Source organism: Bos indicus x Bos taurus, chromosome 16, assembly GCF_003369695.1.
Source record: "Bos indicus x Bos taurus breed Angus x Brahman F1 hybrid chromosome 16, Bos_hybrid_MaternalHap_v2.0, whole genome shotgun sequence".
Classification (NCBI taxonomy): Eukaryota; Metazoa; Chordata; class Mammalia; order Artiodactyla; family Bovidae; genus Bos; species Bos indicus x Bos taurus.
This window is the reverse complement of record NC_040091.1, coordinates 51,300,070-51,326,820: the sequence shown is the minus strand read 5'-3', so window position 1 is coordinate 51,326,820 and position 26,751 is coordinate 51,300,070. Positions and strand designations below refer to the sequence as shown.

The window sequence follows — 26,751 nt, the reverse complement described above, 5'->3', positions numbered from 1 at the left end:
ACTGTACTAGTATTTTCTGCTTTTTAGGTTCTGGTAATATTTTATCATTGAAACTGTTTGTTTCATTTCATAGTGGTTTCATATCCAATTGGCCCTCAAACAACATAGGTTTGAACTGTGCAGTTCATCTGAGCCCCCATGTTGTTCAAGGGTCACTTGTACACTGAAAAATAGCAGTTTCCTTGTTTGACTTTTCAGAATGAGCTACTCCATGGGGAATGGTTAATTATTGAATTCGATTTGTAGTTTTCCTCTGCTGTTTCATCACTTAATAGTATTTCTTACCCTGCTCAGGGCTTCCCTGGTGGCTCAGTGGTAAAGAATCTTCCTGCAGTACAGGAGATGCAGGTTCTATCCCTGGGTCGGGAAGATCCCCCGGAGTAGGGGGGCTACCTACTCCAGTTTTCTTGCTTGCAGAATCACTTAGACAGAGGAGCCTGATGGGCTATAATCTATGGGGCTGCAAAGAGTCAAACACAACTGAGCGATTAATGCTTACCCTGTTCAAGAGCTTTCTCTTTGCTTGGTGAAACCATTTTAAATTCCTTTTTAATCTCAGAAAAATGACATTTCTCTCCCAATAATTGTTTTATCATAAGTACTTTTCTTGTGTCACCTACATTGACAAAATAACTCCTCCAACCCCAAGAAAAAGGCATCATAAAATTTGATTTGAAGCAAATGGGTAAAACATGGTCAGTCCCCTAAACAGTAAATCGATTTGTCTGATACTTTATTATTTTTTTCTATCTTTGTTTTTATTCCCTTAAAGGTAGCACCATCGTTTTTATTCCCTATTGGTAGATGCCAAATGGATACCAAATACAAAATTTTCTTTGCTTTGAAATTTAAAAGTTGCATATTGTATTGTGGGCTTTCCTGGTGGCTCAGACAGTAAAGAATGTGCCTGCAATGCAGGAGATTGAGGTTCAGTCCCTGGGTCAGGAAGATCCCCTGGAGAAGGGAATGGCAACCCACTCCAGTATTCTTGTCTGGAGAATTCTGTGGACAGAGGAACCTGGCGGGCTACAGTCCATGGGGTCACAAAGAGTCAGACATGACTGAGTGACTAACGCTTTCACTTTCGTTATATTGTAGTCTTAAATATTACTTATACACTGAACATAGTATTGGATGGTGCTTTCCTAGAGGTGAATTTATCCTTTTCTAAATGTTTTCAACTTTGCAGTATTTTCCCATAATCAGGAAAATATTCCTTATAAGCTGAAACTGTCTTGTGGTTTCCTGCCTGTCCTTGGGCCTTGGCTTTCTCTGTTTCAGGATCTGTGGTTTTAATCCAGCCCCCAATACTCTCTCTTCGGCTCAATCTCCTTAAAAGCCCCTTCTTCCCTTCTCTTCCCCCGCCTACCAAGTTCTGTATGTTAAATCTACATTTGTACAATTGCATGATTTTTATCCTCTTAGCCTTTGCCCTAAGTTTGAATATTGAAAGCGCTTTTCTTTTTTCCTTTGGTCATCCGGAAACATATTTTGGAACCACCATCTTGTTTCCTTAAATCATTATTTTCATCACATTTAGCTGAGTTTTTTTCACACTAATATTCATAACAGGATTAAATACTCAAGGGAGGAACAATGTTTAAATTCACCAGCCAACAATTTGAAGTTCCTTTATTTTTAGAGAAGTCAGAATATTATAATTCAAATATGTTCCTGCTAGAATAAGTTAGTCAAGTTGTAAATTTCTTTATTCAAATGTACTTGGTACTGTTTTTAGTAGTCATTTGCTTCCCAGTGGATTGTTTCTCTTTCCAGAACCTTTGCTAGAAGAACTTTACTAGAAGTTAGCAGTAGTGATTATTAAAAAAAATAAGCTCTGAAATAGAATCTCTTAATAAAATGAACATTGAAAAATCAGTTGGTATAAAACACTAATTTAGATGTTAGAGAGTTCTAAGGAAGTAAAACCCGGCCCCTACTTTCCAAGACTTTAATATCGCCAAAGCTGAAATTGGTAAATGTAAGAATATTACAGAATAATATATGACAGCAAGATAGATACAGTTAATTGCCAGCTGTGTATAATAGCAAATGTTAGTTCCAATATTAGTTGAAATCACTTTGCATAAACTGTAGACTTTCCTCACATTTTTAAAACATGTGACCTTGAAATCATTATCCATTTGTAAATAAAAGGCAATGAAGCAGAATGGAATAACCAGGATAATATTGAAAATTAAAACGTTCTAATTTGAGCATCAGCAACAAGATACTGTTTGGAACATGGTTATTACTAAACAGATTCATGGAGTATCCTAAAAAGTGCTTTGTCCACCTGAGTTGTCAGAAGAACCTACATTGATATCATTCTAACATTGGGATGAAATGCTGCCATCCTGGGAAACAAAGTTGGTTCTTACTAATAAGTGACCTCAGCCTTGGGCTCCAGCAGTGTTCAGGAGCAGCGTAAAGACAGATACACATTCAACTCTTCCTCAGTGAAAGCCTGGAACACTGTCTGGTGCTTTGAAAATGTGTCCGGCTAAAGCACTGTGGGAAGAAATGGCCTGTTTCACAGTTTCATTTACTGTAGTCATGTGAAGCGACTAATTGCTTCTCCCACTTATTTTGAAGGAACTGTTCTAGCAAAATGCCCTTCCATTTGCCTCTAATGTAGTGAACTCTGTGTACGAGGATGTTAATTAACCACGTATAAACATTGAATCCACCTTCACCACCTGCCCATTTGTGTTTCAGGCATCCTGACAAAAACAAAGATCCTGGAGCAGAAGACAAGTTCATTCAAATTAGCAAGGCTTACGAGGTATCGTGTCAAACTTTGTGATGCTTCTTTTGGCTTTTGTAAAATTTATCTTAGATGATCAGTTTTGTAAAGTCCTCTTGGAAAGGGTATGTTCCCCATGCCCTTGACCCAGTCTAGGTAGTGGTAGAGACAGCATTTTTGACCACATCCAATTTGTTGAAACCAGTGCCTACACACACTGCTCTTGGAGAAACTGCCCTATTTTAAAGGCTTTCATTGACATTTTAGAGTAACCTTGAGTGTCTACTTCCTTATGTTACATACTCAATTTGGCAGCACAGGAGATTCGGGTTTGATTCCTGGGTGGAAAAGATTCCCCTGGAAGAGGAAACAGCAACCCACTCCACTATTCTTGCCTGGAGAATCCCATGGACACAAGGAGCCTGGTGGCCTACAGTTCATGGGGTTGCAAAGAGTCGGACGTGACTTAGTGACTGAGCACATATGCATACTAGAAAGTTACATTAAAGAAACATAGACCAGTTTGCCTGTATTTATTAAAGTGACTCAAGGTTACAAATACATTTAAACACGAGGTTTTTAACAGTTTTCCAACGTATCAGCTTAAGTAAGTTGGCGTGGAATATGTAAGAAAGATAAATCCATGGCTTCCTGATTTGTGTTAAGTAATGTTCTTCAACAGAAAGTTTTTAGCTCATGGAATGATGCTTCATCCTAAAATAGGTTCTTGAATTAGACTTCAAAGTTATTTCTCATTAAGAGTCAGCTAACATACAATCACAGAATTCAACCCTATGGCTACTTTTTGGTGTTCACAACTTTTCATGCATTTGTTTGAATGAATTATTCCAACTTAGATGATATGACTAAGTCAACATTCTCATGGCTGAGCCCTAATGGTCAAAGTTATGTTAAATTTAAGACTTCCCTGTCTATCCAGTGGTTAGGATTTCACACTCTCACTACCAAGTGCCTGAATTCAGTCTCTAGTCAGAGAACTAAGATCCAACAAGCCCCATGGCACAGCAAAAAAAGAAAAAAAAAGTTTTCTAATTTATTGATGTGTTTAGTATTATGATAGTTCAGAATCTTTAAAGCCAAGATGAGCCTGAGTAGCTAGCTACACAGTTGAAGTATTTTGATCTTGAAATACTCAATTTTCCTATTAAGAGAAGAGTTTTACAGTATGTTGAGTGACTGCATTTAAAATATCAAATTGTGTTGTATCTTTACATTTATTTTCTTCCTTTATCTTCAGAGGTGTTTACAGGAAAGTCCTTTGTGTGGCCCTTTTTTTGCTGTTTTATTTTCTGGATTTCTTATTTTCTTCCCCTTTCTTTGTAGATTCTTTCCAATGAAGAAAAGAGATCACATTATGACCACTATGGAGATGCTGGGGAGAGCCAGGGCTACCAGAAGCAACAGCAGCAGCGAGAGTATCGCTTCCGCCACTTCCACGAGAATTTTTATTTCGACGAATCTTTTTTTCACTTCCCTTTTAATTCCGAACGGCGGGACTCAATTGATGAGAAGTATTTATTGCACTTTTCACACTATGTGAATGAAGTGGTTCCAGACAGCTTCAAGAAACCCTACCTCATTAAGATCACCTCAGACTGGTGCTTCAGCTGTATCCACATTGAGCCTGTCTGGAAAGAAGCAGTTCAAGAACTTGAAGGTTTGGGTAAGAGCATTTTATTCCTTGGAAGACATTTATAAAGAGAAGGTGACTTTTATGTCTCTTGAATTTCTTGGGATATTGGAGAGAAGTAACAGTTAGTGCGATTTCTCTTCAGAAATTCATGGTGACTGGGGTTTTCCGGGGACACATTTTCAGAGAGAAAATGGGTAAGCCACTTTCATTCTGCATTACTAACTTGAAGTCTGTATAGTCTCCTGACATCTAGTTGAGGGCCTAATATAGAGGAGAAACTTCAAAATTATTGGTTGAACAGAGCAGCCCTCAAGTACTAGTCTTCGTGGTGGTCGGTTATCCTTATGGTATTTGTGAGTTCACTCTGTATATTGATTTGCTAGGGGACCCATAACAAAATACCACAGACAGGGTGGCTGAAACAGCAGAAATTTATTTTCCCATAGTTCTCAAGGTTAAAAGTTCAAGATCGAGGTGTCAACAGGTGTGCTGTCCTGTGAAGCCTGTCTTATTGGCTTGCAGGTAGCCAGCTTCGTCTGTGTCTGTGTGTTTGGGTCTGGTATCTCATACTCTCTTTCTATGACCCTGTGGTTAGTCACTCATCATGTCCAACTCTTTGCAACCTCATGGACTATATAGCCCATCAGGCTCCTCTGTCCATGGGATTCTCCAGGCAAGAATACTGGAGTGGGTTACCATGCCCTCCTCCAGAGGATCTTCCCAACCCAGGGATGGAGCTCAGGTCTCCCTCAAACCCTGTTTTAACTCGGTTACCCCTTTAAAGGCCCCATCTCCAAATATAATCACATTCAGAAGTACTGGGGATTAGAGGATCAACCTGTGCATTTTCGGGGCAAATAGCTCCGCCTATAACAAATAATATTCTAATTTTCATAGGTTACCACTCTCCATCACAGATTAGCCTTTCTTTTGTTCAGAGATATCACTTAGCTCCAGGAAAATTTTAGTTATCCAGGGAGGGTATTTACTTTAATAACATAAAAGCTGGAATTACTGAATTAAATGCGTGTCTGTTTTATAGGCATTAGCAGGCCTACTTATACTTATTTTTTTATTTTTGGCTGCACAATATGGCTTGTGGGATCTTAGTTTCCCAACCAGGGATAGAACCCACAATCCCTGTATTGGAAACCCAGAGTCTTAACTACTGAACCACCAGGGAAGGCCCAGGTCTTTTTTTTTTTTTTAACATGGGTTTATTTGGCTGTGTTGGATCTTAATCGCAGCTCTCGGGCTTTTCGTTGCAGCACGGAGGCTCCAGAGCATGGAAGCTCGGTAGTTGCCCTGCACAGTCTTAGTTGCTCCATGCCATTTGAGATCTTAGTTCCCTGACCTGTGTCCCCTGCATTGGAAGGCAGATTCTTAACCACCAGGGAAGTCACTGGCACAGTGATTCCCAGCCTTTTTGGCAAGAGGGACTGGTTTCATGGCAGACAGTTTTCCCATAGACTGAGAGAGAAGAAGCGAGGATAGTTTCAGGATGATTCAAGGGCATTACATTTATTGTGCACTTTTGAGCTTGTTTTCCTGCAACTGGATGATCCCATCTGGGGGTGATGGGAGAGCAGTGGGGAACGATTATAAATACAGATGAAGCTTTGCTTGCTTGCTCACCCACTGCTCACCTCCTGCTGTGTGGCCTGGTTCCTAATAGGCCACAAATTGGTACCGGTTCATACCGGTCCACGGCCTGGGGATTGGGAACCCCTGCCCTAGCAGACCTATTCTTGAGTAACTAGAAAGGGACTAACAGCCAGAGGGGCTGAGAGGCCCTGGTTGCTCTGGAGAACATGCACCACTGAAAGTCACCAGTTCATTTATTCTGAAACAGAACATTTCAACCTGCTGTTCAGGGGCACTCAGGTGCTCAGATATGCCATAATGCTTTCCTGCGATGGAATCAAGAAGTTCTTAGAAGTTGAGCAACATGTGGTTTAGCACGTGGTCTCACATGTGATGAGCAGTAGATTTTTGCTGTGGTGCCTGATGAATAAATGAGGGCCCCAGGTGAGCTGTCAGATTGGACAGCTTCTTCATCACACAACACAGTCACACTTTGTGCCATGCGGGGTGATGTGCTGGAAACCATTTAACCTCTTCAGTCCAGGAGCTGACCTTAAGATCCCAGAGCAGAACATAGACACTGGACCATTGCATAATTTAGAATGGTAATGCATGTACACCAAGGTCAGATCAGAGCCAACAGGTGAACTTACACGACGTGAGACAGCATAGCATAGTGATCACTGTCATGACCACATGCCTTGGAGTCAGATGCACCAGTTTTCAGATCACAGATGTGTCATTTATAACACTTTGTGTCCTTGGACAGATTACTTAGCCTCAGTTTCTTCAGCTCTAAATTGGAGTTATAATGTCAAACCAACAGGATTGTTATGAATATTAAATGAGAAAAGCACATATTAAGTGCCTGATACATATTGAATACTTAAAGGTCCATCTAGTCAAGGCTATGGTTTTTCCAGTAGTCATGTATGGATGTGAGAGTTGGACTATAAAGAAAGCTGAGCGCAGAAGAATTGATGCTTTTGAGCTGTGGTGTTGGAGAAGACTCTTGAGAGTCCCTTGGACTGCAAGGAGATCCAACCAGTCTATCCTTAAGGAAATCAGTCCTGAGTGTTCATTGGAAGGACTGATGTTGAAGCTGAAACTCCAATATTTTGGCCACCTGATGTGAAGAGCTGACTCATTTGAAAAGACCATGATGTTGGGAAAGATTGAAGGCAGGAGGACAAGGGGACGACAGAGGATGAGATGGTTAGATGGCATCACCAGCTCAATGGACATGAGTTTGGGTAAACTCCAGGAGTTGGTGATGGACAGGGAGTCCTGGCGTGCTGCGGTTCATGGGGTCGCAAAGAGTCAGACACGACTGAGCGACTGAACTGAACTGAATCAATGAGCTTTAGAGAATTTTTGATTAACTGAGTTTTCTGGTTTACCAGCGTTAAGTTTTTGAAAGCACCTATTTTGCAAATTCCTTTTAAAAAATCTTTTCTAAATGTTAGTTTTCTATAGCTCACAGACTGTAAAGCACTGAATTTTACCTTATTTTTAGCTAAGTCTTGAAAGATTATTAGAAGTTGTGTACTCAGTCACTTAATCATGTCCAGCTCTTCACGACCCCATGAACTGCAGCCCGCCAGGGTCCTCTACCCATGGGATTTTCCAGGCAAGAATACTGGAGTGGGGTGCCATTTCCTCCTCTAGGGGATCGTCCCAACCCCGGGATTGAACCTGCGTCTCTTGCATCTTCTGCATGGGCAGGCTCGGGTTCTTTACGACTGGTGCCACCTGACTGGACAGGAAGCGGAGTAACATTCAGGCAAGAGGGAACAATGCAGGCAGGGAAGCAAAGAGCCAGCAGCGGGGGGTGACTGAGTGCAGATGAGAGGGGGGAAAGCAGGAGGAGCAACCTGGGAGTCAGGTGGTAAGAAGCCTTCAAGTCCAGGCCAAGGAAGCTGGCCTTTACTTTACAGTATGTAATAGAGCCAAGAATGGTCCTATCAGATCTGTGCTTTAGAAAGCTAGCTGTTCAAGCTGCATGAGGGACAAACTAAAGAAGGTGAGAACAGAGGCAGCAAGGTTACCAGTCCTGGCAAGGCAGCAGCCATTGGCCTGAGCTCGGTCAGTAGGAACAGAGGGGGAACAGGTATCGGATATTTCAAGGGAAGGATCATAGAAGGACCTGGCACCTGGGCACCATTTGAATGTAAGAACTGAGGAAAAGGGGGGGGGGGGGCAAAATGGACTCTGCATTCTCACTTGAGCTACTGGTGGGCAGAGGATACAGGGAAGGGTTGAATTGGGAGAAGTTGTTCTGAATAATGATTGCGGTTTGGACTACCAAGTGTGGTGACATGACACTAATAATATAAGCATAATAATCAGTGAAATATTGTTGCTGAACCACAAAAAGACACTGGGATTCTTGGCCTCCAGAGAAGAATTCAATCTGGCACTAGAGACGAGGCTTGATCGCTCAGAGCTTTGTGTAATAAAGTTTTATTAAAGTATAAAGGAGATAGAGAAAGCTTCTGACATAGGCATCAGAAGCAGGCAGAAGGAGTACCCCCTTGCTAGTGTTAGCAATGGAATTATATACTCTCTAGTTATTACAGTGAATCAAAAGAATGTCTGGAGGTTCTAAGGACCTCACTAAACCTACTCCCATAATTTACATTTTAAGATAATAGGATTAGCCAGAAAGTTTTTTCTAGAGACTGTCCTCAGGCAGGATACTTTACTGTTATATAATCCTAAGGAATGTAGAGGGACAAAAAAGTTTGTCCTTTCTTCCTCCTTGAGAATACCAGATCCCTCTCTCCTTGGGAACCCCTAGACTTCTTATCAACCTGCCTAGGAAATGACTGTCTCAATAGCTTGTGTTATTACTGTATGTCAAGCACTAATGTAAGTGTCAACTCATAAACAACTATTTGAGGAGAGTGCTGTCATCATCTCTCTTTTATAGAGATTTGGCTCATTTTGGTACCTCTTCCAAGGTCCCACAGTTGGTATATGGCAGAGCTGGGATTCAAACCCAGGGAGACTGGCTCTGTAATCCACGTGGTGAACATGATGCTCTACTGCTTTTCAGGATCCTTAAATCTGTAATGATTGAAGGTCTTGCCATCCTTTGGGATTGTTGTGCTCTATAATCCTAAATTAAGAAATTTTTAAATCATGAAATTAAAAAATGCTTGCTTCTTGGAAGGAAGGCTACAATAAACCTAGACAGCATATTAAAAAGCAAAGACATCACTTTGCCAACAAAGGCCCGTATAGTCAAAAGCTATAGTTTTTCTAGTAGTCATGTATGGATGTGAGAGTTGAAACATAAAGAAGGCTGAGCACCAAAGAATTGATGCTTTTGAATTGTGATACTGGAGAAAACTCCTGAGAGTCCTTTGGACAGCTTAGAGATCAAATGAGTCAGTCCTGAAGGAAATCAACCCTGAATATTCATTGAAGGCTTGATGGTAAAACTGAAGCTCCAATACTTTGGCCACCTGATGTGAAGAGCCAACTCATTTGAAAAGACCCTAATGTGGGGAAAGATTGAAGGCAAAAGAAAAAGAGGGTGGCACAGGATAAGATGGTTAGATAGCATCACTGACTCAACGGACATGAATTTGAGCAAACTTCAGGAGATAGTGGAAGACAGTGTGCTGTAGTCCATGGGTCGCAAAGAGTCCAACATGACTTAGCAACTGAACAACAAATAATCCTAATAAGTCGGGACTCAAAATGACAAGGATGGAAGAAGATGGATTTAGATTCATAGAAGTAATGTTTAAGAGTATTTAATCTGTTCTGCACGTCACCTCCGAAGTCCCCTAGAAAGCGGATTTTGACTAAATGTATTAGATCAGTTTAGTTTTCCTCTTTGGATCATTCAGATTCATTGCAGATCTTGGTTACAGTTGGGTTATACTGAGATGAGATCCTGACAATATCCATGGCCACTCCAAGCAAGGCAGTGTTATCCTTTAAGACAGTTACTGCAGAAAATGTTTCTATTCTGAGTTGACAGAAAAAGCAGACAGTCTTAAAGATTAACTGTGATCTAGGGAAGCCTGGACATTATCTCAAAATAACATAAAATGCCTGAATTGCAGTAAATGAAGGAAATGAAACAGTTCCACCCAGAGAAGAACTGTTGTAGCTATTTAGGTGGAATCTACAGTCATGCCATTTGGTAATAACTAGTGTGCAGAGGCAGACCACGTTTATAAACAGCCATGCTGTGGAGGAAGGCCCACAAACAGTCAGCTCTGCCCTTGACCTTGAGGATCTAACTCTTACTGGGAAGAGAAAACAGATACCCAGGAAATTCACAGCAGCCTCACACGTGCAAGTACAGAATAGTACAGTACTATAGGAGTAAGTAGAAAATGATAAGGAATTCATTCCATGTTCTCATTTAAGACATTTGTCTTGGGAATACCCTGGCAGTTCAGTGGTTAGGACTTGGCACTTTCACTGCCAAGGCCCAGGTTCAGTCCCTGGCCAGGGAACTAAGTCCTGCAAGCCACATGGCACAGCCAAAAAAACCCTGTTTTCTTAATGGACCAAGTACTATATTACACTAATAAGTCTTTTTGTTTGCTTGTTTTGTTTTTTAGCATTTTACTTATTTTGCATTGTGCTAAATACTGTGGATTGTCTTTATTCCCAGAGTAACCCAATGAAAGAGAGACTATGATTATGCCTGTTTCACAGATGAGGGAAGTGAGGCTCAGGAAGGTTAAGGAACAAGTGAGGTCACACTGTTCATAACCCACAGTGTTAAGGTATGGACCTTAACCACTTAGCCACTGTGCCGCACTGCTCAGAAATAAGTAAAACCTAGTCCTCACACCCAGGAAGCGCACATAAGAGACAGACCTGAATCATCGAGGCATACACAGTGCCCCCTGGGAAGTGCCAACAGTTACCAGGGTATCAAGAAAATTGGTGTCTTGAAATCAGATGTCATTTTAGGGAAACCCAATTTGGATGATCATGCAGTATTTATCCACCATGAGACTTTTTATTTTAAAAGAATAATTTCTCTCTTTCAAGGAGTTATTCCTAAAAATAGCTAAGTGTGTGACAACTTCTTTTGTGTAGAAAAAGGGTCTGCTTAGATACTGGTTAAAGTTTGGTTTTATTTTCTCCTACTGAAACTCCATGTTCTTCATTTTGTGTTACTTCACATCATTTTGCATCTTAGTAGTTTATCGACAGATTTGTTTTTAGCCAGATTTGACAGTGTCGTGTTCTTCCAGTTGGCTCTGTACCATCCCTTTAGGCATATGGAAAAGTTGAAAGATGAATATCTGTATGCAATAGAAAGGGAGATGAGAGAATTTCCCTAAAAAATGGGATATATATTTAAGATGGCATAATAAAAGCAAATATAATTTGATGCCTCAAAGTAGAGATGTTTAGTACTTTACGGAAAAAGCTCTCTTACAAACTCAAAAAGAGGAGAAAGTATTTATATTTTTATTCCCCAGGATCTGCAAATTAGCCAGGAACATCGATCCATAGAAAAACCAAATGGTTCTGAAAAAAAAGTGACATACACTTGGCCTTTCTTTTAAATTTGCAACTCAAATTTGTCTAGAGACTGGTGTGTCCTTGTCATCCAGCCAGGTTATGCTGACTCAAGAATAGATGAGCTGCGCTTCTGTTGGCCCAGCTGAGCTTGCTTTATGAACCCAGAACGTTGGAGTGCAGAGAGTTTGAAGGCAAGAGGAGTCATAAACACTGTTGTGCACTGTGATTCAGAGACTAAGTCATCACCAGTCATCACAGTCATTTCCCAGCCTGAATCTCAGGGAGAAAACAGTGCTGCCAACTTTTCTGACTCTTCCTTCCCAGCTTGGATGGGGAGCGAGGGAAGGATTAGGGTCTGGACTTCAGAGAATTTTTGAATTCCTGTTATATTCTTAAATATCTTTTCAGGAGGAAAAATGCCACAACTTTAAATATCAATTGTGTATCATTCTTTATTCTACTGTAATTATGTGATAATTAATCTATAGGAAAGAAGTAGCATTCTTCCAGAATTTAGAAATGGGATGATAATATTAAGAATCGAAGTGCTTTATAGAAATGATCCAAAGAAATAGCCTTTATAGGCTGAGGAAAGCTACAGTGAAGGTGATGTAGGTAATTCCAAGAACTCAGTGGTAATTTTAAGTAAGAGAAATGAAGCCGATCACTTGTATTCTGTTTTAACCAGAAAAAAGCTATATTGATGGGAGTATAGGAACGTGTGGGGAAGATGACATAAAGAGTGAGAGTGTGGCCTGGTTTATCCCACTCCACGTAAGAGAGAGAGTTCTGTGGAGGTTATAATTCCACTCACGTGAGAGACAGTCTGTAGATCAGACTTCACATGGTCTAGATGAAATAATACTTGATAATAATAGTTCTAATTAACTAGGCACCTGCAATATTACAGGCTCTGGACTAGGTTCTTTTTTATATTGCCTTAACCAAAAAGTTTGTTTGGGTTTCCCCGAACATCTCGTAGAAAAACCAAAGTGAACTGTTTGGCCAACTCAGTGTGTCATTTAATCCTCACAACAATTTATCTTCATTATTCAAATAAGGAAACTGAAGCTCAGAGACATTAAATGACTTGCCTGAGATTGCACACCTAATGGGTAGCAGAGCTGGGGTTTGAATCTGGTTCTGACTTTGAATACTTTATTCAAAGTATTTACTTCATTTACTTGTTTTTAAAAAATTGAATGATGACTAAGTGGCAGGAACTATTCCAGATACTAAGGGTTATAAAGCAGTAAACAAAATGCCCCAAGCCCCTATGTTCATAGAGCTTATATTCTAGTGAAGAGACACAAAGAAACAAACAAAATATACAATCTGTCAGCTGGTTTGTAGAGTATGATTTAAAAAAAAAAAAAAGGCTGGGCTCTAGGGAATGCCAGGGTGAGAGTCTTCAGTTTTAAATCAGGAAGCAATAAGACTTCCCTGGTGGTCCAGTGGTTAAGACTCCTTGCTTCCACTGCCGGGAACATGGATTTGATTCCTAGTTAGGAAACTAAGATCCCACTTGCCTCACGATGCAGCCAAAAAAAAATCCAGCAGAAGAGGAAGATCTCACTGAGCAGGCATCCTGCAGGGGCTGAAAGAATGAGCTTCAAGAATATCGGAGGGGAGAGTGGGGTGAACAGCAATCTCAAAAGATCTCTTCAGTTTCCTTTGCTCTCCCAAGACTGCCTGCTTCTCCTGTCCTGATTCTGGGCCCACCAGCCACCATTCTGATTACTGATTCTAGTCCCAAAGTCTGGTAGGGAGTCCCTCTGAATAGTTACTGGAAAGCCATATTCTCCAGAATCAGTTTAATATGGTGGCTTCTGGCCTATATAGCAGTCCCTGGTAAGGTCCTTGGTGGTGAGTCCATCTCTAAGAATTTGATCCCTCCAGCATTCAGAACCTAGTGGTAGAACCTACTGGGGATAGGAAGGAACCAGGCTTTGCGGTCAACTGCAGGTCAGCTTTGAACCAGTTCAACTCTTGGTCCTACTGTACACTAACTGTGATTCCAGGAAGGTTTCCTCAGCCTCTCCAAATGCCAGCTTGCTCGTCCATGAAGATGACAATGCCTACCACTCGGGGTTTGCTGGTGTGAACAGTGATAACATCTTTAAAGCTGTAGGCATGCTGCCTAACTTGGAAAGGGCTCAAGACATGCCAAGTTGGCTGCATGAGGGGAGAGCAGTTTTCAACATGGGAGCTGCTTGGTCTCATTGAGAAGGACTTGCAGTTGTTGAAGGAGTCAGCTACTCAGATGTCCAGAGATGTGCCCTCCAGGCAGAAGGACCAGCCAGTGCTGAAACCAAAGGCAGAAACCTGCCAGTGTGTTTCCAGAAGAGCAGGGATACTAGGGGCGGGAGTAAGTGACCGTGAGGAGTGGGAGAGGAAGGGGGCCAATGGCCAAATCACAGAGGGTCTTGTCAGCCTTGGTGAAGACTGACTTTTATTCTGAGTGAAATGGGGAGTTTGTGCCAAATTTGGGCAGAGGAGTGACATGATCTGTTGTTTATGTTTTAGAAGGGACCGTCTGGCCACCGTACTGAGGACAGAAAGTGTGGGGGGACAAGGAGAAACAAGACACCATTGAGGAGGTTATTACAGCAGCTTGGGGGAGAGAGAGAAAGATGACTGAGAGGGTACAGTGCAAGTGGAGAAAAACAGTTGAATTCCTACTGTATTTTGAAGACAGAACCAACTGGACTTGCTGACAGACTGGATGTGGGGTGTGAAAGATGAGAGGAGTCAAAGATGACCCTTAAGACAAAAGTTCTGAGTAATAGGAAGGAACCACCATCGATGGAAATGGTGAAAGCCTGGGTGGAACAGGTTTGAGAAAGAAGATGAGGGGTTTGTTTTTGAAACTTAGAAGTCTGTTAGACATCCCAGGGAAAAAAGAATATTTACTGGCTATTAACATTTAATGTATCTCCAATGTTTAGCAAAGAATCTAGCCCTCCAAATATATTGTTTGAATGAAAGACAAGAAAAGTTATTCAAACACTAAGTGAAATAGGTATCAGATGATCCCATTTTATTTTATGTGTATACAAACACGCATACACACTTATTTGTATAAGAAAAGATACGAACAGATACCAAAATATTAGCAGTAGTTATATGGGATATGGCCTAATGATTTTACCTAATCTCTCTCTTTGAGAATCTGTATAACATCTCTATAAAATAAAAGGGAGACATGCTCTGAAGAGTGAGAAGACTGATTCTAGCTTATCAACAAATCCTAGGGTTTTTTCAACCATTGCCAAGCCGACAAACCCTTGAATTGTTTACAGATGGTGTCCTTTATGAATAGGACCATTGTGGACAGGTTGTTCTTTTCTTTTGAAGTATTTCTTCTTGATCTACTCCCAAAAATAGAAACAACAGACTAAAAGATAAAAAGATTTGTAGCTCTTCTTAAACACTGCCAGATGGCTTTGCAGAAAAATTGAACCAATTTAGAATTTCAACAGTGCAGGGATGCTAGACAGTCTGTCGGGAAAGATATCCCCTCCTACTAAGTCAGAATTTTAGTTTCACACCAGAAAATTACTTAGCAACACTTTTTCACCTGCCACGAGGGCATAAAAGGCCTTCATGAAGGTCTTTTGTATTTTTCAGGCGTAGGAATTGGCGTGGTCCACGCTGGGTACGAGCGACGCCTGGCCCATCACCTGGGAGCGCACAGCACACCCTCGATCCTAGGAATCATAAATGGGAAGGTCTCCTTCTTCCACAATGCAGTCGTCAGTGAGAACCTGTGGCAGTTTGTAGAGAGTCTGCTTCCAGGGAACTTGGTGGAGAAAGTAAGTATGTGGCTTAGAAGTAGTTTAAGAGCACCTAGGATTGCTGGCTGCTCTGAACTTGACCCATGGTCATCCTCAGACCTGAGTTTCCTTTTGAGCAGGACAAGACACATATTAATTATTTGCTCAGACTAAATCATTTAAATGAAGTCTTCTAGAGGCTGAAAACTGAAATAGGTGAAGTAGAGAGACTGAAAGGATTATCCCTGTTACAACCACTGGGAAGACTGATGCTTTCGTAGGAAGTTGTTCAGTCGTGTCCTACTCTTTGCGAACCCATGGACTATAGTCTGCCTGGCTCCTCCGTCCATGGGATTTCCCAGGCAAGAATACTGGAGTGGATTGGCATTTCCTTCTCCTTGGGATCTTTCTGACCCAGGGATAGAACCCAGGTCTCCCGCATTGCAGGCAGACTCTTTACCGTCTGAGCCACCTGGAAAGCTTCCCTTCCCTTCCTGTCATAGGAATCTGAGGCTAAAGTGAGAGTGCATCTTATTTTCTCAACAAAAAGTTAGATCACAGCATAGGATGAAGAGTTTCTTTCCAGCTTCATGCATTTGTTCATTTGAAGATACTTTTCTTAAGAGAGTATTCAAATTAAGTTCTATTTGGTTATATATTTAGGAGAAGGCAGTGGCACCCCACTCCAGTACTCTTGCCTGGAAAATCCCATGGATGGAGGACCCTGGTGGGCTGCAGTCCATGGGGTCGCTAAGAGTCGGACACGACTGAGCGACTTCACTTTCACTTTTCACTTTAATGCACTGGGGAAGGAAATGGCAACCCACTCCAGTGTTCTTGCCTGGAGAATCCCAGGGACGGGGGAGCCTGGTGGGCTGCCGTCTATGGGGTCGCACAGAGTCGGACACAACTGAAGCGACTTAGCAGCAGCAGCAGCAGCAGCTATTGAAAGCACTAGATTCCATGAAACCAGATGTTATTTTTGGAACTTTCAGAGCACATATGATGCAACAATATGAATAAATTTCACAAACAAAAGACTGAGCTAGAGAAACTAGGCACAAGGAGTTCATACAAGCTAAACTATGATTTTTATATTTAAGAAGCATTTTTCCCTCAGTTTCTTAGAACAGGATTCTTATTTTGCTCTACTTGAAAGTGATTCATATGTATACCTGTGGCTGATTCATGTTGATGTTTGGCAGAAAACAACAAAATTTTGTATAGCAATTATCCTTCAATTAAAAAATAAATAAAATTTTTAAAAAGAAGATGATTTTTGATTTAATAATACCAAGAAGAGCTAAACACCCAGCTGTTTCCAGTCTATTTCTACACAGTCTATCCCACCAGGATCATTACCCACAAAAGAAACATTTATTGGAGTTAGCTTGAAATTATCAGAGTACATTGTAGCCTCCTAAAACCATGACAGGCTGTCTTGGTAGGTCCTCAGACCTTTCCAAATACCTGTTGTATATCAGGCATTATGCTAAGTACTGAGGATACTTCTCAAGAAGCTCCCAATCTAATGGGTGACCGCTTCCATCCTATATGCAGAGTGTCCATCCTAGAGACTTGAGAAAGGCTTCCTGGCAGAAGTGACCCCTGTGCTGAGTTTGCTGGATGAGGAAAGTGAAGTAAGGAATGAGTTCCAGGCAGGCAGAGGTCTGGAACATGAGACAGCCTGCTTTGTATGAAGTAGTCATTAGTGAGTGGGAAAGGACAGGCTAAAGCGGTTAATGGGGAAGGAAAAGGGGAATCTCACCATGAGAGTCTCCTTTAAAGAGGCTTGGCCTGTAGGTGATGGAGCCATTGAAAGAGTCTGAGCAGTGGAGTGAAACGATCAGATTGAAGTTCTATATAGATCATTCTGGGAGCACAGTTGAAAGATAAATTTTGACCTATGATAAAAATTTTCTAGAAAATAATTTACTCATGTTTTTGTTTTCTCAGGATTATTTTAAGGCATAAACAGGGAAGCACATAAGTATCAATTCAGACTAACACAACATTGAAAAGAAGTTATACTGTAAAAGTTTTTTTTAAAGTAGCAGTTCAGATGGCAATGAATGAAATTATGTGATATATAGGTGGGGTGGGCCCACTTATTTTTATTTAAGTCATTTTGAAAGAGCAATTATTTCATTGTCATCTAATAAACTAAAAAGTCACCTGTAACTAAGCAAACCAGCTTCAAAAGCTCAATTTTTTTTATGATATGGTCAGTAATAATTTCAGAAAGATTATAATTTCAGTCTGTGTAAGTTGGATCACATGAAATTATGAAATCAATATTTCTGTTCTTTTAATTAATTTTAGTTAAATGAAGGCAAAAAGATTAGTTGCCTGCATTTTTTATTTTTTACAAAAGTCTTTTACCCTTATTTGATTCTGTTTATCTCCTGACTGGATTATAACTGTTAAGAATTAAATGTTGCAACTGACATCCTCTTTTCAATTCAAGGTTACAAACAAAAATTATGTCAGGTTCCTCTCTGGCTGGCAGCAAGAGAATAAACCACGTGTCCTCCTGTTTGACCAAATGCCCACCGTACCACTGCTCTACAAGGTACTTTAGGTGTCCGGGTAATGTTTCCTCTTATTTTGGTGATTTTCCTTTTTATAAGTAATAGCTCACCCCATGAGAAATGTTTGAAGACCAGCAATTTGCCTCAAAGCACCAAATGCTGAGGACCTACTGATGCTATTACTAGGCTAGCACTTTCCACACACACAGTAGCAGTTAATCTTCAGAAGAACCCAACAGTACAGATTATGATCCCTATTTTATAGACCAAAATACTGAAGTTTATATGGTTGTATAACCTGCCCAAGGTCTCCCTGCAGTGGGTTGAATATTGACTCCTCTGAAGCCTGATTCCAAACCTGCCCTCTGAATGATACTGTACTGCACTTGCACACCTCTGGTTATCACTGTGACAGGAGATGAGAGGAAAGTGCCATTGGCATGGTCACTTGGGGTACAGGTTGTAGAGACGTGGATGGACCTAGAGTCTGTCATACAGAGTGAAGTAAGTCAGAAAGAGAAAAACAAATATATAGCAACGCATATATGTGGATTCTAGAAAAATGGTACAGATGAACCTAGTTCCAGGGCAGGAATAGAGATGCAGACGTAGAGAATGGATGGGTGGACGTAGCGGGGGAAGGGGAGAGTGAGATGAATTGGGAGATTAGGTTTGAGATAAATACACTACCGTGTGTAAAATAGGTAGCTTGTGGGAACTTGCTCTACAGCACAGGGAACTCAGCTTGATGCTCTGTGATGACCTAGAGGAGTGAGATTGAGGGTTGGGGAGGCGGAGGGACATCAAAGAGGGAGGGGATATATGTATACGCACAGCTGATTCACCTTGTTGTACAGCTCACAACATTGTAAAGCAGTTATACTCCAGTTTAGAAAAATAAATAGTAGTTGGGGTACAGGTAATTCCCCAAACCTCTCACCCCCAGCACAGATCTCAGTAAAATGAATATCTTGCTCTGTCTGAAAAACAGTGTTAATTGTTATTCAGCTTTGTTGGTATGGATTTTTCACCTAAAGGACCTTAGAATTCCTACAAGAGTACAAGGGTGTTGCAGCCTGAGTGGGCCCATAGAAGCTAGCATTCAAACACCCACTGATTAGAACGAGTCACACTTAATTTAGATGCTGTGCTACCAATTTCATTTCTTCTTCTCTGTTACTCCCTAACAGTTGACTGCTTTCGCGTACAAAGATTACTTGTCATTTGGATATGTGTATGTCGGTTTGAGAGGGGCAGAAGAGATGACAAGGCAATATGACGTCAATGTCTATACCCCCACCATCCTGATCTTTAAAGAACACATCCACAAGCCTGCAGACGTCATCCAGGTACGTGGGTGTCGCCTTGTTTCAACATGGCCCTCCCGTTTTCTCTCAAGGTGTCATATACAAATAAATAGCAAAGTGGAGCAGAGTAGGAGAGGAGAAGAAACTAGTTTTAATCTCTCCCTTTAGGGACTTCCCTGGCAGTCCAGTGGTTAAGACTCTGAGCTTCTGCTGCAGGGGGCACAGGTCTGACCCCTAGTCAGGGAACTAAGATCCCTTATGCCTTGTGGTGCAGCCTAAATAAAATAAAGCTTTCAAAAATCTCAGACCTGTCTGTTGTATGTCAGACAGTATGCTAAGTACTGAGGATACTTCTCAAGCAGCTCTCAATCTAATGGGTGACTGTTTCCTTCTATGAAGGAAATTCTTAAAGTCATAGAGTTTAAAAATGAGTTGTTTAAAAAATATGATTTGGTACTATTCTGCTTACAAAGATAATCTTTTGACAGAAAGTAGAATGGCGGTGGCCAGAAGTTGGAGGAAGAAGAAATAGGGAGTTAGTGTGTAAGGGGCACAATTTCACTTTGGGAAGGCGAAAAAGTTCTGGAGATGGATGGCGGATGATGGTTGCAGAGCAGCGTGAATGGTTAATGCCACAGACTCATACGCTTGAAAATGGTTAAAATGGTAATTTTATGTGCTCTGTAACCACAAAAACAGAACAATAAATAATAGTCATCTTTGACCTCTAAAAAACTCCTATTTGAAAAAATCAACAATCTTATTCTAAAACAAGTTATAAAAATAATTTTAAGGCTTCAGTATAGAACAGTAATTAAAAGGAATAAGAAAAAAATACTCTTTCATTTCATCCCATTAATCCCTTGGAAGGTTTTAGTTTTATAATTAAATATTCAAAAGTGGGTAGGTGTTGAATTGTGAGGAGAGCTTTTAAAAAGACTTTCATTGTACTGAGATCTTGTAGGTGAGTAAAAGTTATTTCATCTTGCTCCAAAATATATACATTAAAATCACTGAGAAAAAAAATGTATACACTAACTCAGAGAACATACAGTGACTATTCATCTGATCTTAAAATAGGAAAGGGCTAAAAGTGTTGGGAAAAATCTTATTGGGAAAATCTTAATAACTTGATTATAAGCTTTACATTTTTATAGAAAGACTTAAATTTTCTGACTAAACAATAAGGGAAATATTTACAACCAATATAAAAGGAATTATTATCTCTCATTTCCAAAGAGCTGCTTCTAATCAAAGAAATCAACCCCAAACTTCTTGAGAATAACCACTTAATGAGTACAGAGTTTTCTTTTGGGATGATGAAAATGTTTGTAACTAGATAATCGAGGCGAGGGTTACACAACACTGTGATATACTAAAATGCCGCTGAGTTACACACTAAAATGGTTAATTTCATGTTACGTTACTCTTATCCTAGTTTAAATTTCCCCCCAAAATGGGTGAAGCAGATGAATAAAATCCTGAGAAAAGATTCAAGTTGCTAATAAACACCTTGGTTTTTTTTAAGTATTTATTTATTTATTCAGCTGTGCTGGGTCTTCATTGCAGCATGCAGGATCTTTAGTTGCAACTTTAGGGTGGGATCTAGATTCCCTGACCAGGAATCAAACCCAGGGCCCCTGCCTTCAGAACGCAGAATCTCAGCCACTAGATCACCAAGGAGATCTCAGTAAACACTTTAAAAAAGTAAATCTCACTAATAATCAGAGAAAAGCAATTTACATTTCCTTCTCTCATCAAATTGTTAATGATTTTTAAAGTAAAAATACGCAGTAGAGTTGAAGGTACAGAGAAACTGGCACTTCTCTGCCTTGCCTTGCTGGAAGAAGCTTCAAAAATTCTCAGGAAAAAAAATAGTTTTCAGAAAAGTGATTGGGTGATAAAATATCAACTGCCTAGCAAAACAGCACTCCTGAGTACCTGCTGTGTGCCAAACACTGCTCTGTGTACTGAGGGTACAGCCTTGAACAAAATCAGCAGATTCCCTGTCCTGGGTTCTAGTGGGGACAATGATCATTATGACACACTCTGTCAGGGTATATTATATAGTGATGTGTGCTAAAGAAAAAAATAAAACAGGAGAGAGGAATGCAGGGCATTAGGGGAAAGGGCTCACATTTTTAAGGTGGACCAGCCAAGAAGGGCCTCATTAAAATGGTGACACTTGAGTAAAGAATTGAGGGAGACAAGATTACCTTTTAGGACTCTATCCTAAAGGAATAGGAACTCAGGCAAAGAATTACATACAGAGATGTTAAATATCATTCACAATACCAAAAATGAGGGGGAAATATAAACATCCAACGGTAGGGTAATTATTGATACCATACCTCCCAGATGTGCACGCTCAGTCATTCGGTTGTGTCCAACTCTGCAACCCCATGGGCTGTAGTCTGCCAGCCTTCTCTGCCTGTAGAATTTTCCAGGCATAAATACTGTAGTGGGTTGCCATTTCCTTCTCCAGGGATCTTCTCGACCCAAGTATTGAACCCCAGTCTCCTGCTGCTCCTGCATTGGCAAGCAGATTCTTTACCACTAAGCCACCTGGGAAGCCCCACATCCCAAATAGGGACTGTTATATAGCCATTTAAAATGGCAGTTTGCTTGGACTTCTTTGGTAGTCCAGTGGTTAAGAATTCGTCTTGCAATGCAAAGGTTACAGGTTCGATCTCTGGTCAGGGAACTTAAGATCCCACATATCACAGAGCAACTAAACCTATGTACTCTGGAGCCCATGAGACACAACTAGAGTCCGTGCACCCCAAGAAAAAATCCTGTGTGAGGCAACCAAGATCTGATGCAGCCGAAATAAATGAATAAATAAAAAATTTTAAAATAAAAATTAAATAAAAAATAAAATGGCATTTGCAAATAATTAATGATGGGGATAATTTTCATAACATAATGTTAACAAGCAGGATGCAAAATTGTATATGCTGTTTATAATACACTGCTCTCAACTTTGTATAGTGAATATTATTTCAGTGTTTGGGTTTCTAAAAATCGCTATAATGAACACATATTTTTTAATGTTACTTTTAAAAAATCAACAAGAGCCCTTTGATAGTTTCTCTTCTAAGAGGCTAGAGTGAAGAGAAAGAGATGTTCTATAAAAATCCTTTATTTCGTTCATTCAATACATTCATTGCCTGCTTGCTGAGCACTAAATACAGAACAGCTCTGACATCCAGAGTTAGTCTTTGTCCTGAGTCTTTATCAGGCTCAGAGTCTGGGGAGGAGAAAGACCTAAAGGCAGTTTTCATCCACTGTAGTAGGTGTCTCCCTTAGATGCAGGTGCACTCTGGGTGCCATGGGAAGGAGGAAGGTTACCTCAGACTGTGAGACTAAGGTAAGGAGCCAGACAGGGAGAGTGGATAGTAAGGGAAGAAGAGCAGGTTTAAAAAGAAGACAATGAGTTCAGTTGTGGACATAAGAATTAAAACTGAAAAAAAATTAAAACTGCCTAGGAGCTCCTTGGCAGTCCAGTGGCTAAGACCTTGCACTCCCAATGCAGGGCACCTAGGTTCAATCCCTGATCTGGGAACTAGTTCCCACATGCCAAAAGTAAAGATCCCATACGCCACAACAAAGGTAGAAGATCCCATGTGCCACAACTAAGACCCAGTGCAGCCAAATAAACAGATAAATATTTTTACAAAGGAAAGAAAGAAAGAACTGCCTTTAGGAAATCTAAGGGGAGGTGTGCCTCCTTAGATTTCCTAAGGAGGCAGGGATCTAGATCTGAGGAAAGGCAGAAGGTGATCTCCCAGGCATCGTATGTTATGTAAGGAGAGGAGGGAGCCAAGGACGAAACTCTGAACAACAACCAGCAAATAAAAATGAGGGGGTGCCTGATGGCAGCTAAGCAGGAGCCAAGACAGCGAGTCAGGAAGCAAGCAAACACCAGTTGTGGAAGAGAGGAAGGTCATCTCAATCCAAGATTAATCTATAAGATTTCCTAAATTGCTTTCTAGTAATACATGTACCCTTGAGAATTGTTATCTGCTTATTCCCTGGGGAAAATTATAAATCAAATACATTAATAAAATTACCAGAACAATGGATGCTTTACCAATTTGCTCTTTTATTTTCAATAATCTTATTTATTTTCATTTATGCATTTTTGGCTGCTGCACTGCATCTTCACTATGGTGGCTTCTCTTGTTGCAGAGCACAGGTTCTAGAGCACACGGGCTTCAGTGCTTATGGTGTGGGGACCCAAATACCCACGGCATGTGGCATCTTCCCAAATCAGGAATTGAACCCATGTCCCCTGCATTGGCAGGTGGATTCCTAACCACCGGACCACTGGAAAGTCCCCAGTTTGCTCTTTATGAATATAAAAATGCATTCTTAACATAAACTGAGTCTTTGCAATGACGAGAGGCTTAGTGTAACACTGGTAGCACTGGTGGTTTCTCTTGACTCTAGGTAATTTGTTTCTATTTCGTGTATCATGTATGGCAACATGAGAATGGGTTTATTCATGCTTCTGTTGATGGACGTGTGAATATTTGCATCGTGAAATGAGATGGGACATGTCCTCCCTTCTTCCCATCTCAGAAAGACTTTACAGAAGATTAGATTGTCTTCCTTTAAGGTCTGGTCAAAACCACCTACAAAGCCATCTCAGCCTGAATTTGTGTTTAAGGAAATATTTTTGACTACTGACTCATTTTCTTTAATGGTTATAGTACTATTTTTTCTTTTTTTCAAGTATTGTTTTATTTTTCCTAGAGATTTTTCTGTTTCACCTAAATTTTCAAATTTAAATATCTAATATACATATATATGTGTACACTTTTGTTTTAGTTTCGGCAACATAGGTTGTGATTCCTCCACATCATCCTTGGTAATGGTTACCTGTGCTTTCTCTCTTTATTTTCATGATTGGTTTTACCAGAGGTGTGTCAATTTTATTAGCTCCAAAGAATGAATGTTGGTTTGTTCTTATATTTTTATTTTGCTTTATTTCTATTTTTCTCTTTATTATTTCCTTCTTTCTACTTTTGTGTTTTTGCTGTAACTTCGTGATAGGGATATCTAGTTCATCAATTTCTTTTCTATTACATTCATTTTTTAATACTTGTTTGTTTTATTCTTTGGTCTTCATTGCAGCAGGTGGAATTTTTCACTGCAGCTCCCAGACTCCAGAGCACATTGGCTCTGTAGTTTGCAGCACGTGGGCTCAGTTGATGGGCCCCAAGGGCTTAGCTGCTCCACAGCATGTGCGATCTTGGTGCCCCAACCAGGGATCGAACCCACGTCCCCTGTATTGGGAGGCAGGTTCTTAACTACTGGAACACAATGGGGGTCCCCTGTTGTTCCCTGGACTAGGAAATGGCAACCCACTCCACTATTCTTGCCTGGAAAATTCCACTGGACAGAGGAGCCAGATGGGCTACTACAGTCCATGCAGCTGCAAAGAACTGGACAGGAGTGAGCAACTGAGCACACACACACTCCAAATACTAATTTATCTGCATCCCAAAGTTTTGATAAATAATATTTTCACTGATCACTCCAAATTAAAAATATTTTCTTACGTCTGATATGCTCTCTTCTCAGATCAAGAAGTTGCTCAGAGTTTCTTAATTTCTAAGCATAAAGCAAGTTTCTGGTTCATATCTTGCATTGATGTCTTGATTAATTGTGGTCAGAGAACCTGGAATACATAATTTCAGTTCTTTGAAATATATGAAAATTAATAATAACAAAGTGGTCATCATACAGTTTTGTAGTCCATCTTTTATACTCAATAACATTGCTACTTTGAAGTTTATTTTTAATTACTCAGTTTACTATAAATCTCGAATGGAAGTAAATTTGCCTAAAAACTCAAAATTATTGACTTTTTCAATCTGCCAGCATAAAACAGTCTACAGAAGTTCCCCGAGCACTTGATTTTTCCTTTGACCTGAAATAATTGCATCATTGCTTTCAGCCCCACATTGTTGGGAAAATACCACATGTTTATTTGTTCAAACAGGTCTAACTTTCTTGGTTTTATTTCTTTAGCCAGGCTCAGCCATATTTTTATTAAACTGTAAGTCAAGCCCATTCTCAGTGAGAAAACTGAGTAAGAATCAACTGTCTCTTGGTTTTTCTCCAGGCCCGAGGTATGAAGAGGCAGGTCATTGATGACTTTATCACCCAAAACAAGTATCTGTTGGCAGCCAGGCTCACCAGCCAGAAGTTGTTCCATGAACTCTGCCCTGTGAAACGATCTCACCGACAAAGGAAGTAAGGACTGAAGGCCTTGCCCCTGCTCATCATGTCACATGTTACTGAAAGGCAGTTAAACATTGACCCTGGGACAGTCAGAATCTATGCTTCACGTTGCAAACAGATGAACATAGATGAACAGCTATGATAATAGAGGGGTATGTCAGTCCAGGGCACTTTAGGACCAAATGATTGGCTGTGCCAGAGAAGATCCCCCTGAGAGCTGAGCCCTGAAGAGTGAGTAGGTTCTGCCAGGTGTCAGGGAGAGCCTGTGAAGCTCGGTGAAGAGGGAGAATGCTGCTGTTGCTACCAGAGTGCCCCACACAGGGCAGACCCCTGCAGATCTGGGAGAGGAGCCAGGTAAATGACTGAACAGTAGGGCAGTGAGGGTGCTGAGGAAATGGTAAAATAATTAGCTGGGCATGGCATGGCTGAGGCATCCTCATGCATACATAGCATCTGAAAAGTCTGGAAAGACAGGGAAAACACTTCGTATTGCTCTTTCAGATTAAGGAGCCAGTGCCTTTAAATTTAGGGCTATTTCATCTGTGAAAGGTATCTGGATATGAAAGGAAACCATTTTGATCACATTATTTGAAAATACAACTAAAATACTTTTTAAAATAGGAACCATCCCCTATGTTTCCAGACTTTTCAGATTCCTGTATAGACTAAGATTTAATTAAATATAAGGAAGATGATCCTGGACTTTGAGGATTATTATTTATACAGCCTTCAAAAAATATCCCAGTCCACACACTCCTCCCCTTTGTTTCCACCCCCACCCTAGCCAGGCCAGTGTCACCTCTCGCCGAGGCCACCGTGTTGCCTCCTACCCTCCTCTGCCTCCACTCCACTCTCACACCCTCGGTCAGTTCTCCACGGCAGCCAGTGATCGTCCTCCTCACACTGTGAATTGGAGTGAGTCCCCCTCCGTCTCTGGGTCTTTGCACTTGCAATGCTCTTGGCCTGGAGCGCTCTGACCTCACTTCCTCTTGTGGCACCTCATTCAGGTCTCTGCTCCAGCATCACCTTCCCAGATGACATTTCCCTGAGCAGCCTGTCTGATGGAGCATGACTCCCAGCCCACCCTGCACGCTTTCCCCTTCACGTTTTTTTCCCCTAACACTTACCACTACTTGTCATGATCTTCCTGCCTATCTATCTGTTTTTTTGTCTGCCCTCCCCACTGGATTATAAGTCCCACAAGGGCAAGAACAGGGCTTCCCAGGTGGCTCAGTAGTGAAGAATTCGCCTGCCAAAGCAGGAGACACGGTTTGATCCCTCAATCGTGAAGATACCCTGGAGGAAGAAATGGTAATCCACTCCAGTAATCTTGCCTGGGGAATCCCGTGGACAGAGGAGCCTGGTGGGCTACAGTCCATGGAATTGCAAAGAGTCA

The 26,751-nt window shown here is 40.9% G+C and overlaps 1 protein-coding gene and 1 non-coding gene across 3 annotated transcripts in view; both read left to right on the top strand.

Moving 5' to 3' along the window:
* The window catches only part of DNAJC16 (DnaJ heat shock protein family (Hsp40) member C16), a 38,834-nt gene that overhangs the window by 4,375 nt on the left and 7,708 nt on the right, over nt 1-26,751 (top strand). For both annotated transcript variants that reach the window (XM_027565325.1, XM_027565324.1), the window contains exons 3-8: nt 2,719-2,785; nt 4,091-4,430; nt 15,120-15,304; nt 17,733-17,837; nt 18,987-19,145; nt 25,237-25,367. In XM_027565325.1, the coding sequence (XP_027421126.1) occupies nt 2,719-2,785; nt 4,091-4,430; nt 15,120-15,304; nt 17,733-17,837; nt 18,987-19,145; nt 25,237-25,367 (987 nt within the window). The remainder of the gene's footprint in view (nt 1-2,718; nt 2,786-4,090; nt 4,431-15,119; nt 15,305-17,732; nt 17,838-18,986; nt 19,146-25,236; nt 25,368-26,751) is intronic.
* TRNAE-UUC lies at nt 10,391-10,462 on the top strand. Its single transcript has one exon. It is a non-coding gene; the product is annotated as a tRNA-Glu (tRNA).